The 12361-nt window shown below is 41.8% G+C and overlaps 1 protein-coding gene across 1 annotated transcript in view; it reads left to right on the top strand.

The window, feature by feature from the left end:
• The window catches only part of ITGA8 (integrin subunit alpha 8), a 190094-nt gene that overhangs the window by 121450 nt on the left and 56283 nt on the right, over positions 1-12361 (top strand). Inside the window, exons 18-21 of the mRNA XM_058681828.1 lie at positions 1023-1160; positions 1652-1719; positions 3112-3259; positions 9572-9664. Of these exons, the coding sequence (XP_058537811.1) occupies positions 1023-1160; positions 1652-1719; positions 3112-3259; positions 9572-9664 (447 nt within the window). The remainder of the gene's footprint in view (positions 1-1022; positions 1161-1651; positions 1720-3111; positions 3260-9571; positions 9665-12361) is intronic.

Below are 12361 nucleotides of genomic sequence, written 5' to 3' on the forward strand. Positions count from 1 at the left end.
CTGGACCATCCTTCGGGTCCACAGAGATCCACATCTATTTTCATTTTATAGGAGGAAACTTTCTTCTAAGGGCCACACGCTCTGTTTTTGAGCTTTTCTTCAGCTGACCGAACAGCATGTGGCTATTAATTCCCAAAGCTTCTTTCTGTCTTGCACACTAGCCTGATAATAGTACTCACTCAGGTGGTTTTTATTTCTCACTGCCTCCCTCCCAAAAAACCATAAACATGAAACGCAATTTATTTGAATTTTTCTCCTGAGTGAGGATGCTTGGCCAGATGTTATCGATGTGCATTTCAGAGCCAAGTTGGGAAAACGTTCAGGCATTCAATGCCTTTATTGAAAGTAATTTATAATTCTGTTTTTAAAGAAATGTATATTTACAGTAACTCCAAGACCTACCGTGGAATAAAAGAGCCGAAATATATATAACACTATTATCCCAGCTTTTTTACCAGTCATGGGGTTATCCTCTTTCTTATTTTGTCTCCGCCCTTCGGGCCTTTGGGGGTACGACCCTCTTCCCCTGGAGGGCTTCTGTTTGTTTTTTCCGAGGGTGGTGAAGGTGTTTTGCAGTTCATGCAAGCTGAAAGAGATAATAAGAGAGGAAAAGAATCAAGATGTTTCCTTCTCCTGAGCCCAAGAGGACTCCTAAATGCGGCCAACCTCATGAAAATAAAAAGTCACGAAACTTTCCATGACATTTATTGCGTATATGAGTATGTTTTTTTCCTTTGCAATTTAACCAATTTGTGTGAGTCACTGAGATCTGCAGAACCTGAAAACTGCCTCCAGAAGCATCTATTTCAACGAAGCCACAAGTCTAAACGGTTTCGTTCCCGAGCGTGTGTTAATTAATCCTATATACCACCTCAGTCAGCGTGTACCTAAGCCCGCTGCCGTGATAATTACCTCCTCGTTCACGTCCACTGACTGAGGTCACCTGTTGCCTGCCTCTCGCAGACTAACATCATGTAGCTATTTCACAGAGCCTTCCTTGCGTTTGTGATTATTTTCCCTAGGATGAAACTGAATTCCGAGATAAATTATCTCCAATCAACATTAGTTTGAATTACAGTTTGGATGAATCCACCTTTAAAGAAGGCCTGGACGTGAAACCAATATTGAATTACTACAAGGAAAACACGGTCACCGAGCAGGTAGGTCCCCGACGGTCTTTGATGGTTGATTCTCGGTCAGGCCCTGGGCAGCGCTCCTGTGACCTTAACACCAAATCCAGCCTCTTTTGTTTTCGTTCCTGCACACAAACTTGTAACGTTTGGGAGATTTTCCTAACGTGTTTCCTGAAACGCTGCATCACTGTGTTTTCGGAAGCCCTTCCCCTTGTGCAACCAAGACTTAATTTGTTCAAAATGTGGCTGTAATGGAATCAATACAGCCTCTGATCCTCAAAGTGCTGCCCGAGTACCTTCTTTATGGACATTTCCTAATGAATGGGGATCAGGCTATTATGTAAACGAAGTTATACCGGAAGATCACTGCCTTGCTTCGGGTTTTTAGCTGGGCAGAATTCACGCAGAGAGAAACGAAAGCCTTGGTTTAATTTGTGGAATCGTTCATAGTTGTCAAGAAAAAAGGATGTGATTCAGGTTTTCCGAGATTATTCCTGATGCCTGTTTGCACAACACAGGCTCACATCCTGGTGGACTGTGGAGAAGACAACATGTGCATTCCTGACCTGAAGCTGTCAGCTAGACCGTAAGTTTAAATAAATAAACTTGTGCGTTTTATCTAATGGAATACAGGTGTTTATTTAAAGCTTCTCTGGAGAAAGTATACACTTCCAACGACTACAAAAAAAAAAAAAAAAAAAAAATACCCTGTGTGAAATTCTTGAGCTTGGCAACACTTCGGGTCAGCCTGTGGTTTGGGTCAGTCCTTTGTCACCGGTGTGAAATGAACACGCCCTAAGATTTTGCTTGGGCTGTTTTCATCTTTCAGCAAAAGCGGGAAAAAAAATGTTTTTGTTCAAAGTAAACTCATCTGGGGGGTGATTCAAGTTGTACGTACTTGCCTGAGTCGTGCGTGCAAGAGACTCAGGCTGGTTCTGTTTCCGCCTTAGCCCGAACCAGCTTGTGCGGGGGCCATGGCTCAAAAGCATCCTTAAAGTTGTCAAACCGTAATCGCTTTTACTTTGCTGAAACAACTATTTAATGGCACTCTGTGGAGTCAGGCAAAAGGTGTCCCCAAGTCAAATTAAGAATCAAAAGTCTTTCCGGTTGCCTGTAATGGAGAGTCACCAGTCTGGCACTGGTAACTACACTGCATCTTGTTAGGGCAAGAAACAAGAGTCAGATGTACAACATCCTATGTCGGGAAAAGCAGATTCAGGCTTCTCATCCCCAACACACACCCACCTAAGGCCCATCTCGCCGCCAGTGTTTGGAATCTGCTTGGCAGTCTTTTTAGGGGATGTTCTTCCCAAACTTCACGATTGAGCCAGTGTCCGAAACAACAGCTGTGATTGATTAAGGGTTAAAAGTGGCAAAATCGGCTCAGTTTGAGGTTTGGAGAGAAGGAAAATTCCTCAAAATACCTCAGAATCCTCCACCAGCTGAGATTTTATTGTATCTGCCTCTTTCCTTCCCTCTTACGGTTCTCTTGGCATCCACACCTCCCCCTGTCTGTTTCTAAAACGTCTCTGCCTTTTCACCCACTGCTCATCGTCTTCCTGTCGGGTGTGTTGAGTGATATGCCAAGGCTGCCTTATTCTGGCTTGGGAACCAATCATCCGATTTCCTGGATTTCTTTCTGGCAGATTAAGTATGTCAGTAGCCTGAAATTGACCACAGTGGGAGGATTTATGCCGCTGGAATCAGCAAATGCTACACATTGGTACTCTTTTTTTTTTTTTTTTTTTTGGTAATGTTGTTCAGCGTTACCAGCACACCACTGGATGTCCTCCTGCTCTGCCCATACAGATGCGGTTCTCTTACTTCTTCTCACCACCCCCTCATGATGATCCATCCATCTTCTTGTCCAAGTCTCATATTTCCCTATCTTCCTTCTTTCCTTCCAAGTCCTTAGATAAAATATCTGTGAATCCAGAGAAGTATGGTAACTAATATTCCTTTTAAACTACGTTTCTAGAGATAAGTATCAGGTCATCATTGGAGATGAAAATCATCTTATGCTCATAATCAATGCAAGAAATGAAGGAGAAGGTGCCTACGAAGCTGAACTCTTCGTGATGATACCAGAAGAGGCAGATTATGTTGGGATTGAACGCAGCAACAAGGTAATGCCTTGCCCAGTATTTGAAGTCGGAAAGAACTCAGGTATATATTTGAAGTCAAAGCGACATTAAGTAGAGCCATCTTAGCTGAGACTCTCTTCCCAAATGAAGGAGAACAAAATGGCACCCGGCTTTGCTAATCATAATAGCAGTGAGCCAGGAAGGGGAGGTGGTCTTAAGCAATATTAATATCTTTCTTGGCCATAGTGCAAAGATCATTTGGGCAAAGATGGAGAGCTGAAGCAAGGAAGAGAATACAGCTGGCTGAGAGAAGAATCTCACTAATGCGATCTATCAGCTAGACTCCCCTGTTAACTCCCACCCTCGCTGGCTGTTTTCAGGCCTTTGTTTTTAGTTCCCTTCGTTTCAAGCAGGTTCTGGGAGCTCTGGTTTTCATTATTGCTTATAGAGGAAGGTCTGACCAATCCCAGCTGAGCACTGATAACAGCAGAGACAGGCACTGGAAAGGAAACACGTTCATTTTTCTTTCTTCGTGGCCCACCTTTTTGGGACCAGGACCGAGAAAAGCCAGGTCTTTGTCATTATTTGCTGGTCGGGCAATGCCACCATTTATTAAACTGACAATGCTTTTTACGATCTTTCTTCTCCTTTATCAGAACATGAATCTTCCCACTCAGGGTATCCTCAGGTTCTGCTGTGTTTTTAATCACTTGGTCTAAAAACACATCAAAAATACATTGCAGGACAGTGGGGAAAGTCCCTCATTTTCAGAAATGTACAGACTCACAATCAAGGACAGAGACCCACTTTAACATTTCCTCATGGCCACCTCTGTGCTTCACATAGAACGAGGCCGATGGATTTGTTCATTGAACTACTATTTGTTAAATGTCTGTTAATTTCTAAATACCACATACTTTGAGGCATATGAACATTCTAATGACTAAATAATTTTTTTAATTTTAAGTTTGTTTATTTTGAGGGTGTGGGGGAGAGACAGCAAACGGGGGAGGGGCAGAGAGCAAGACAGAGAGAATCCCAAACAGGCTCAGCGCGGTCAGCATAGAGCCCAACATGGGGCTCAAACTCATGAACCACAAGATCATGACCTGAGCTGAAATCAAAAGTCAGTTGCATACCCAACTAAGCCGCCCAGGTGCCCCATAAAGACTAAATAATTTAATGAAAAACGATTTCTCTCAAGAGATGTTAGCAGGGGTACCTGGCTAGCTCAGTCAGAAGAGCATGTGACTCTTGATCTCAGGGTCATGAGTTCGAGCCCCACGTTGGGTGTAGAGATTACTTTAAAAAATTTTTTTTAATGTTTTTTATTTATTCTTAAGAGAGAGAGAGACAGAGCATGAGTGGATGAGGGGCAGAGCAAGAGAGGGACACAGAATCGGAAGCAGGCTCCAGGCTCTGAGCTGTCAGCACAGAGCCCCACGAGGGGCTCAAACCCACAAGCTATTGAGATCATGACCTGAGCCGGAGTCGGACGCCAACCAACTGAGCCAGGCACCCCTAGAAATTATTAAAAAAAAAAAAAAAGTAGACAATAACTTAAAAAAAATTAATGTCAGCAAACTGTTGCGATGTTGATACTTCATAGGCATTTATAGATGTAGAGATTATTAAAATCTCTACTCACCCCTCTAGGCTTGCGGTTCATGTGTTGGTTAAATTATCTTCTTCGTGAAAAATAAATAAATAAATCCAGGTGAGTGATCATCACATATCTTTGACAGTCATAGAATCATTACGAGTTTCTGTTGGAGAAATTTATGGAAAAATATCACCTGTACACACTTACATGCAAATACTATGTAAACAAACAAAGAAATGAGGCTCGAGTATGTTATTTTTAAAAATGTTCCGTGGCTTCACTCATGTTTTCATTTCAGTTCCTTCGTGTCATTCCACCCCCGACTTCGTTAAACAAAGCGTCTTTTCTAAAATGTTCTTTTAGCAAAACATCCAGTTTACCGTGGACTTGGTTGCATGGAAAATATGGGAGAACGCTTATCGTTTCCATCTCTGGCTGTAAACATTACAACGGACATCGTCCACAGTCTCAAATAAGCCCCTTAACTTTTTTTCTTCCATCAGCTTCCCTTGGGCAGAGACTTAGCTCAGTCTTTGAATCTCGCATGACTGAAGCCACATTCTAATTTGTTCTTTCTCTCTAAGCAGTTTGAGGTTTGCGTACCTTTTTTTTTGAACTCAGCTCAAGGGTTTTTTTTAGACAATCTTCTCTCAGGGGAAAACGTATTAGGATTATCTGATTGTAAGTTTTGTTATTCTTTTGTTGAACACATTCATCATTTCAAAAATATAAATGCTGACCATCTCCTTCTCTGGAAACCTTCACCGAGCCAGACTTCATACTTCCCTTTGCTGACTTTTTCTAAAATGTTCTAGGAATAAGGGCTTATGTGCTTTATGTGATGATTATGATTAGCATTATTATTATGGCAAAAATATATGTAATATATTTTAGCATTTTAACCATTTCTAAGTGTGTCATTCAATGGGATTAAGTGCATTCACATGATTGCACAACCTTTACCTAAAACCATCCAGCAAAGAACTTTTTCATCTTCCCAGATGGAAACCCTGTACTCACTCAACACTAACACCTGTTCCCCCAGCCCCTGGTAACCACAGGTCAGCTTTCTGTCTCTATGCATTTGGTATCCGGGGGACCTCATGGACCACCTCCCCTGCCTCCTGGCCACCTCACATCCAGCGTGTCCAGAACTAGATTTGTCAACCTCCCAGACTCACCCTTCTCCTGCCTCCATGGCCTGTGTCAGAGAAAGGCACCAGGAGCCACCTCGTTTCTCCAGCCCACCTCTGTCCCCAGTTCATCTCTTCTCTCCACCTGCTGCCCCTGACACCGCCCCTGACACCTGCCTTCGTCAGAGCTGGCATGATCTTCTGCCGAGATCACAAATGTCTCCTAACTAATCTCCCCATCTCCCTGCCTCCCCTCACCTCTCTGCAAGGGGTCGTCCTCTCCCTAAAATGTAAATCTGACCACAGCACCCTCTTGCTGCAACCCCTCATTAAGTCCCCATTGCTTTGAGGATAAAGCCCAAAGCCCCTCAGTAACTACCGAGGCCCTTACTTCTGTCACCCCTGTTCACCTCTTTAGCCTCTCGTCCCTGGGCTTGGATCCTTTCCCTTCCCCCGCACCCTACATGCCAGCAGGACTGAATTTCTTTCCAGTTCCTGGAGTGCACGTGTGCTCTGTTGCCACAAGAGTTTGTGGCTGCTGCTCATTCTCTCGGACGCACCAACTCCACTCCCTCCTCCCCTTTATCCAGCTCACTTCTTTCTCTTTATCCTTCAAGTCTCAGCTCGGTCATGATTGAGGCTGCAAACGTGTATTGAAGAATCGAGATGGGCTGGGCACTGCTCTGAGATCTTATATGGGTTTAATTTACTTAATCTTCGTAGCGGACTTGAAGCAAAACAGCAAGGCTATCGGTATCCCCCACTTACAGAGGAGGAGAGATTTACTAACATGCCTAACACAACTGTTGCCTAGCATACACTTCACTGGTGGGTCCAATCCCGTGCTCTTAACCACCGGTCCGCACTGCCCCCCAGCAGCCTGATGTCACCTCCTTCAATCTGCTACTTACATCTAAGTGCATAACCTCCTCTATCACTATGAATCTCTCCTATCATAAAACTGAAACTGCACTGATTATGTTTCCATTACTTTTTAGAATGCTTGTGATTACTTATTATGGTTGTTACAGTAATTGGAAATTCGGTGAGGACGAGGAGTTTTTATCAGTTCCTGGTAAATAGCAGGTACACAGTACATATTTTTAGTGAATGAATAATATGTTAAGAGCTATAAATGGATTACAGCAAGAGTGTCCCTGGAACAGCTAAGGAAAATAATCTAGAAATATCTAGAAAAACAATCATTGTTCCTCTCACTCAGAGAAAGGAAGTAAAGGTTAAAAAAAGAAAAAGGGTGGGAGGGACTGGGGAAAGAAAAGATCTTTGATTGATGTGAAAAAGCTATTTCTAGAAAGCTGGGAAAAATGTACATATAACTTCTAACCTTTAGATAAGATAAAAATATTTACTATAGAAACTAACTTTGAATTATATATTCAAAGGGCTCGTGGACATTTTAAAAAACGTTTTAGCTGGGTTCTTTTTTTCTGTTTTCAGGATTGACTTAATAATTTGAACACAAACATCTCTGTACAATTAGGGTTAGTTACAGATCCTTAAGAATTTAAAGGGGTGTCTGGGTGGCTTGGTCGGTTAAGCGTCCGACTTCGGCTCAGGTCATGATCTCGCGGTCCGTGAGTTCAAGCCCCGCGTCGGGCTCTGTGCTGACAGCTCAGAGCCTGGAGCCTGTTTCAGATTCTGTGTCTCCCTCTCTCTCTGCTCCTCCCTTGTTCATGCTCTGTCTCTCTCTGCTCAAAAATAAATAAACGTTAAAAAAAAAAAGTTAAAAAAAAAAGAATTTAAGTACATGCTAATGCTATCTTTCAGAGGAGAGAGCATTACCAGCTTTTTGAAAATATGTTTCTTAGCTGCCTAGATACTAATGTGTCATGCAAGTTATTTAGAGAGAGCATATATTAAGGTGCCTCCAGATATCAGTCAGTTGCTCCTTTCTGATCATTCTGAACAGACTTTTCAGTGGGTGTTCCTACCTGGTTGACTGCAGGAGGGAGGATTTGTGTGTGTGTGTGTGTGTGTGTGTGTGTGTGTGTGTGTGTGTGTGATTTTTAATTTATTTTTGAGAGAGAGTGTGAGCAGGGGACAGAAGGAGAGGGAGACACAGAATCCGTAGCAGGCTCCAGGCTCTGAGCTGTCAGCACAGAGCCAGACGTGGGGCTCCAACTCATAGACTGCAAGATCGTGACCTGAGCTTGAAGTCAGATGCTTAACTGACTGAGCCCCCCAGGCGCCCCCAGGAGGGAGGATTTTATAGTTAGTTGTGTTTCCATTCATTTCAGCCCCATCTTAGCAAAGCGTGTGATCCGCTCCTGCTGTCTCCTGACACCATTTACTGCTCTGTGCCCAACACGGCTCCAGGCACTGGGAATAAAAGAGATACAAAAACCCCTGTCCCCCTGAGGTTAATTTTCTCGAAGCAAAATTAACAAAATTTTTCACCTTGATGTCTGGTTGTTTGTCTAGCTTCTCATTGTTTTGGTGTTGGATCTTGGTTTTTCTCAATGAAGTGGGAAGAATGGGATAGAGGGTGATTTCTGAAACTTTTACATGAGAATTCACATTACTTCCTTAAATGAAATTTCAGTAGAGCTGACAGATGGACAGATGGTCCTCATACTCAGAATGCTCTTCCTTCCACGGACCTCTCCTGGGGCGGAAATTCCCAAAAGGTTGCTCCTTGTGAAGGTCCTCCTGTTGTCAGCTTATCTCTGGGTATGAGGATGACGGGTCATGTTAGTGGCACTTCGTAAGTTAGAGGGAAATAAGGGGTGAACGTTTGTAGCTATCACTGGAGGTGGAGCAGGGCCACAGGGACATCAGGTTTTGAAAAATGGAAAGGGACTACGGGTGGACAGCAAGGTGCGGATTTCGAGGCAGCTGGGAGTAGCATCAAGACACGAGACAGACCTGACGCAGAGGGAAGAAGTTCAAAGATAAAGCTCCCTCACTTCTCCCTTTCGTTTGCTGTAACCTTGAGAACTTGTCCCGCACATAGCTCTAAACGCCTCTTCAAACTTGAGTTTTTATACTTTCTGATGAGAACAGGCTATAAGGGGAAGAAGGGAGACGGGAAGCACTGGGGAAACACGAAAGCGTTCCCTTCCCGTCTTGAGTATTTAGAGGAACGAACAAAGATCGTTGTGTCACCTCAAAATTAGGACCATGGTGTGTAGGAATCTGTGTTCAGAGCAGTTCTCTTGCACATGCTCACCGAGGCATACGATACCCTCTGCTAATAGCCGCCATTTCATCTTGGCAAGAATAAATTTGTTCCGTGGTGGTTACTCATCTGTGATCCTTCTGGCCCAAATTTAACATTAGCAATAGTGCCAATAATATCTAAAACGTTCCTTGTTGCACGTGGTAAGCATTTTGCTCCTCCGTGAAACACATCGCGCTTACCGCTCCAACCTCCTTCTAAAATTAAACTCTTATCTTTCTGTCTCCCAAGCGTCTCTTCCGAGTTAATGGTCACCAGTGAACTCCTGGGCCCGGTGGCCCACACAGGTGTTTGAAATCAAGGGAAGCTTGCCGCCCACACCGTGTTGCCTTGTGACAGGATGTAACTTATTTGCCGCCCCCCCCCCGCCCCCCGCCCCCCCCCCCCCAACTCCATGCTGGTGTTCTTTCCCACTGCAGGGGCTACGTCCACTGAGCTGTGAGTACAAGATGGAAAATACAAGCCGGATGGTGGTGTGTGACCTTGGCAACCCTATGGTGGCTGGAACAAATGTAAGAGAAACCCAGAAGCCCTTCCTAGGTTCTAATTGCTTTTTTTTTTTTTCAACGTTTTTTTTGTTTTTTTTGTTTTTTTTTTTTTTATTTATTTTTGGGACAGAGAGAGACAGAGCATGAACGGGGGAGGGGCAGAGAGAGAGAGGGAGACACAGAATCGGAAACAGGCTCCAGGCTCCGAGCCATCAGCCCAGAGCCTGACGCGGGGCTCGAACTCACGGACCGCGAGATCGTGACCTGGCTGAAGTCGGACGCTTAACCGACTGCGCCACCCAGGCGCCCCTCTAATTGCTTTTTAAAGACAGCTCGTGGAAAGCGCCCCCACTGGCACTCAGCTGTTTAGCACCTGGTAATGAAAACAAATTAGGCAGGAAACGACCAGGGTGGTGGGGGGGGTTGGCATTACATCCTATACAGAGTGGGAACCCTGAGGTTAAACACATGAAAAGATGGATACTTTCATATGCTTTCTCTTTTCATTTTACTCTTAACATGTCTTTTAGATGGTACACATCTATGAAGACTTTTTTTTTTTTTTCTTTTTTACTACAGATCTTTTCTTGGGATATTTGTTTCTTTGAATCTCACGGCAGTTCAATTGTTTCTTGGTATTCCGTAAATGACTTAAGAAATAACATAAGTAAAGATTTTAGCAAAGGTGATTAAACTTGGATTTTTGACATACGTCCCGTCCCGTATGGGTATCATTCACAGTATTTTCATATTAAAAATGTTACCACGATCTAGGTTTTGAGTCAGCTCTGCCAGGTCTATATTTTCCATGCATTTGAACTTGAGAATAATACTGAAATGTGTTTGTAGCAAGAAAAAGAGAGTTAATAATGATCTGTAATGTGAATTTGGAAGAGTAAAGACATGTTTTTCTTCTTCTTTCCTTGTTTCCAGATTTAGGAACTTCTCATTCAGGTTTTCTTGTGGACAATAAGTTTATTTTATTGCAATTGCCATTTAAGTACACATAGTAACTTGTAATAAATATCCCAGTGGACATACTTATTATGAAGTCATAAATCAGAAAAAAATTCTGAAATCTGCAAATACTGCATATTTAAATGTTTCATAAACTAAACATATGTATTCCTCTGTTTTAAATTAGATATTTATGATTATCAATGAAGTGGCCTATTTGAAAAAAATTTCATAAAAATTCATAATTGCATAGGTTTGTATTAGAATAGCTTCCCAAAGTATATTCCAAAGAGTGTTGATCCCTTGAGATAAGGCTTTAAAAGGGAGTTCTGTGGTCACTGCTGGGTATCATATTCTCCTTTGGAACATTTAGGTGCACATTCACATTTTAAAGGTGATGAGAAGTCCTGCAGTAAATAAACCTTTTAGCCCAAGGTCTCTCACATTTATCTGAGCATTTGAAAGTATCAAGTAATTCCTATTCCCAATTTTTACTTTAGGGTATTCTGCTACAATATTTTTGCTTTCTTACGCTCTAAAAGTAAATAATATTTTTGCTTTTTTACACTTTTTACGCTCTTTATTTAAACTCCCAGTTATTTATAAAGTGTGCCAAGCTATAGTCTGGTAAATTCGCTTGTTAGGCCAAAAGAAGTAACTATTTAAATGAAAGATAAAATTTTATAACAGTTTTTTATTAGCTAACATGTACTGATTGCTCTCTGTGTTATAAATGCATCACTAAGTACTTTTTTTATGTTATCTCGTTAAATTTTCACAACCAACAATCCCATTAGTTGAGTATTTCTCCTGTGTTATAGATGAGGAGATTGAGACTGAGAGATATCAAATAAATTTCCCCAAATCACACAGATAATGAACGACGAAACCAAGATTCGAACCAGGACCTCACACAAAGTCCATGTTCTGTCTGGTCTGCAAAATTGGGAAAAGTATTTGGATAAAAACTAATGAATAACAGACAAGATGAGATTTTTAAACGAAGCCATGAAAGACAGAATGGGATTTCTCAGCTGAGAAATTGGGACATTTTCCATTAGAATCCTTTTGTCCAGAAACTAATAAATCCTTTTGCTGGTTATCAAGAAAAATCCAATCACCTAATTTGGCATGAAGAAGAGGTCTACCTAACACTAAACAGGAACAGATTGACATGGTAACCGTGGCATTTGCATAAAATTTTATAAAAATGACCAGGCACTCATTCCTTTTTCAGTATTACAAGTGTTCAATCTAAACCAGAGATCATCCAAGATCATTAATAACAAATAATAATCTTGGAACAAAACTGGCCACTGGTGTCATTCAAAGTGGAGGGTAAAAATGCAGTGTGGTCTTAACCATGGATGTATTTATGTGAAATGATGTCTGCCCATTTTACCAGCAAATAATTTTTGGAAGTCAAGGAGGTAAATTGTTTGTATTCATTTATCTGTGAGGTCTCTAGTGGAAGAAACCTAATAGCTTTCTTATCTCACCCTTTAATGCCCTTAAACACATCAAATTTTATTGCATTCTGTTTTCTTTTAAAACACTTTGATTTATTTACTTCTTCATTTTGTACTAAAAAAAAAATACTCTCAGTGGATCGTAGTAAAATTCCAAATATAAAAGCAGCCCTAAATATTAAAAAGCATCATAAATCACCAGAAACATTTAGTTAAGTCCCACCCAATATTTAAAAAAAAAAAAAGTTTTCGAGTGATTTAATTTTAATTTAACAAAACATTCAAGGTAGTATTC

The sequence above is a fragment of the Neofelis nebulosa genome, chromosome 8, assembly GCF_028018385.1.
Source record: "Neofelis nebulosa isolate mNeoNeb1 chromosome 8, mNeoNeb1.pri, whole genome shotgun sequence".
NCBI lineage: Eukaryota > Metazoa > Chordata > Mammalia > Carnivora > Felidae > Neofelis > Neofelis nebulosa.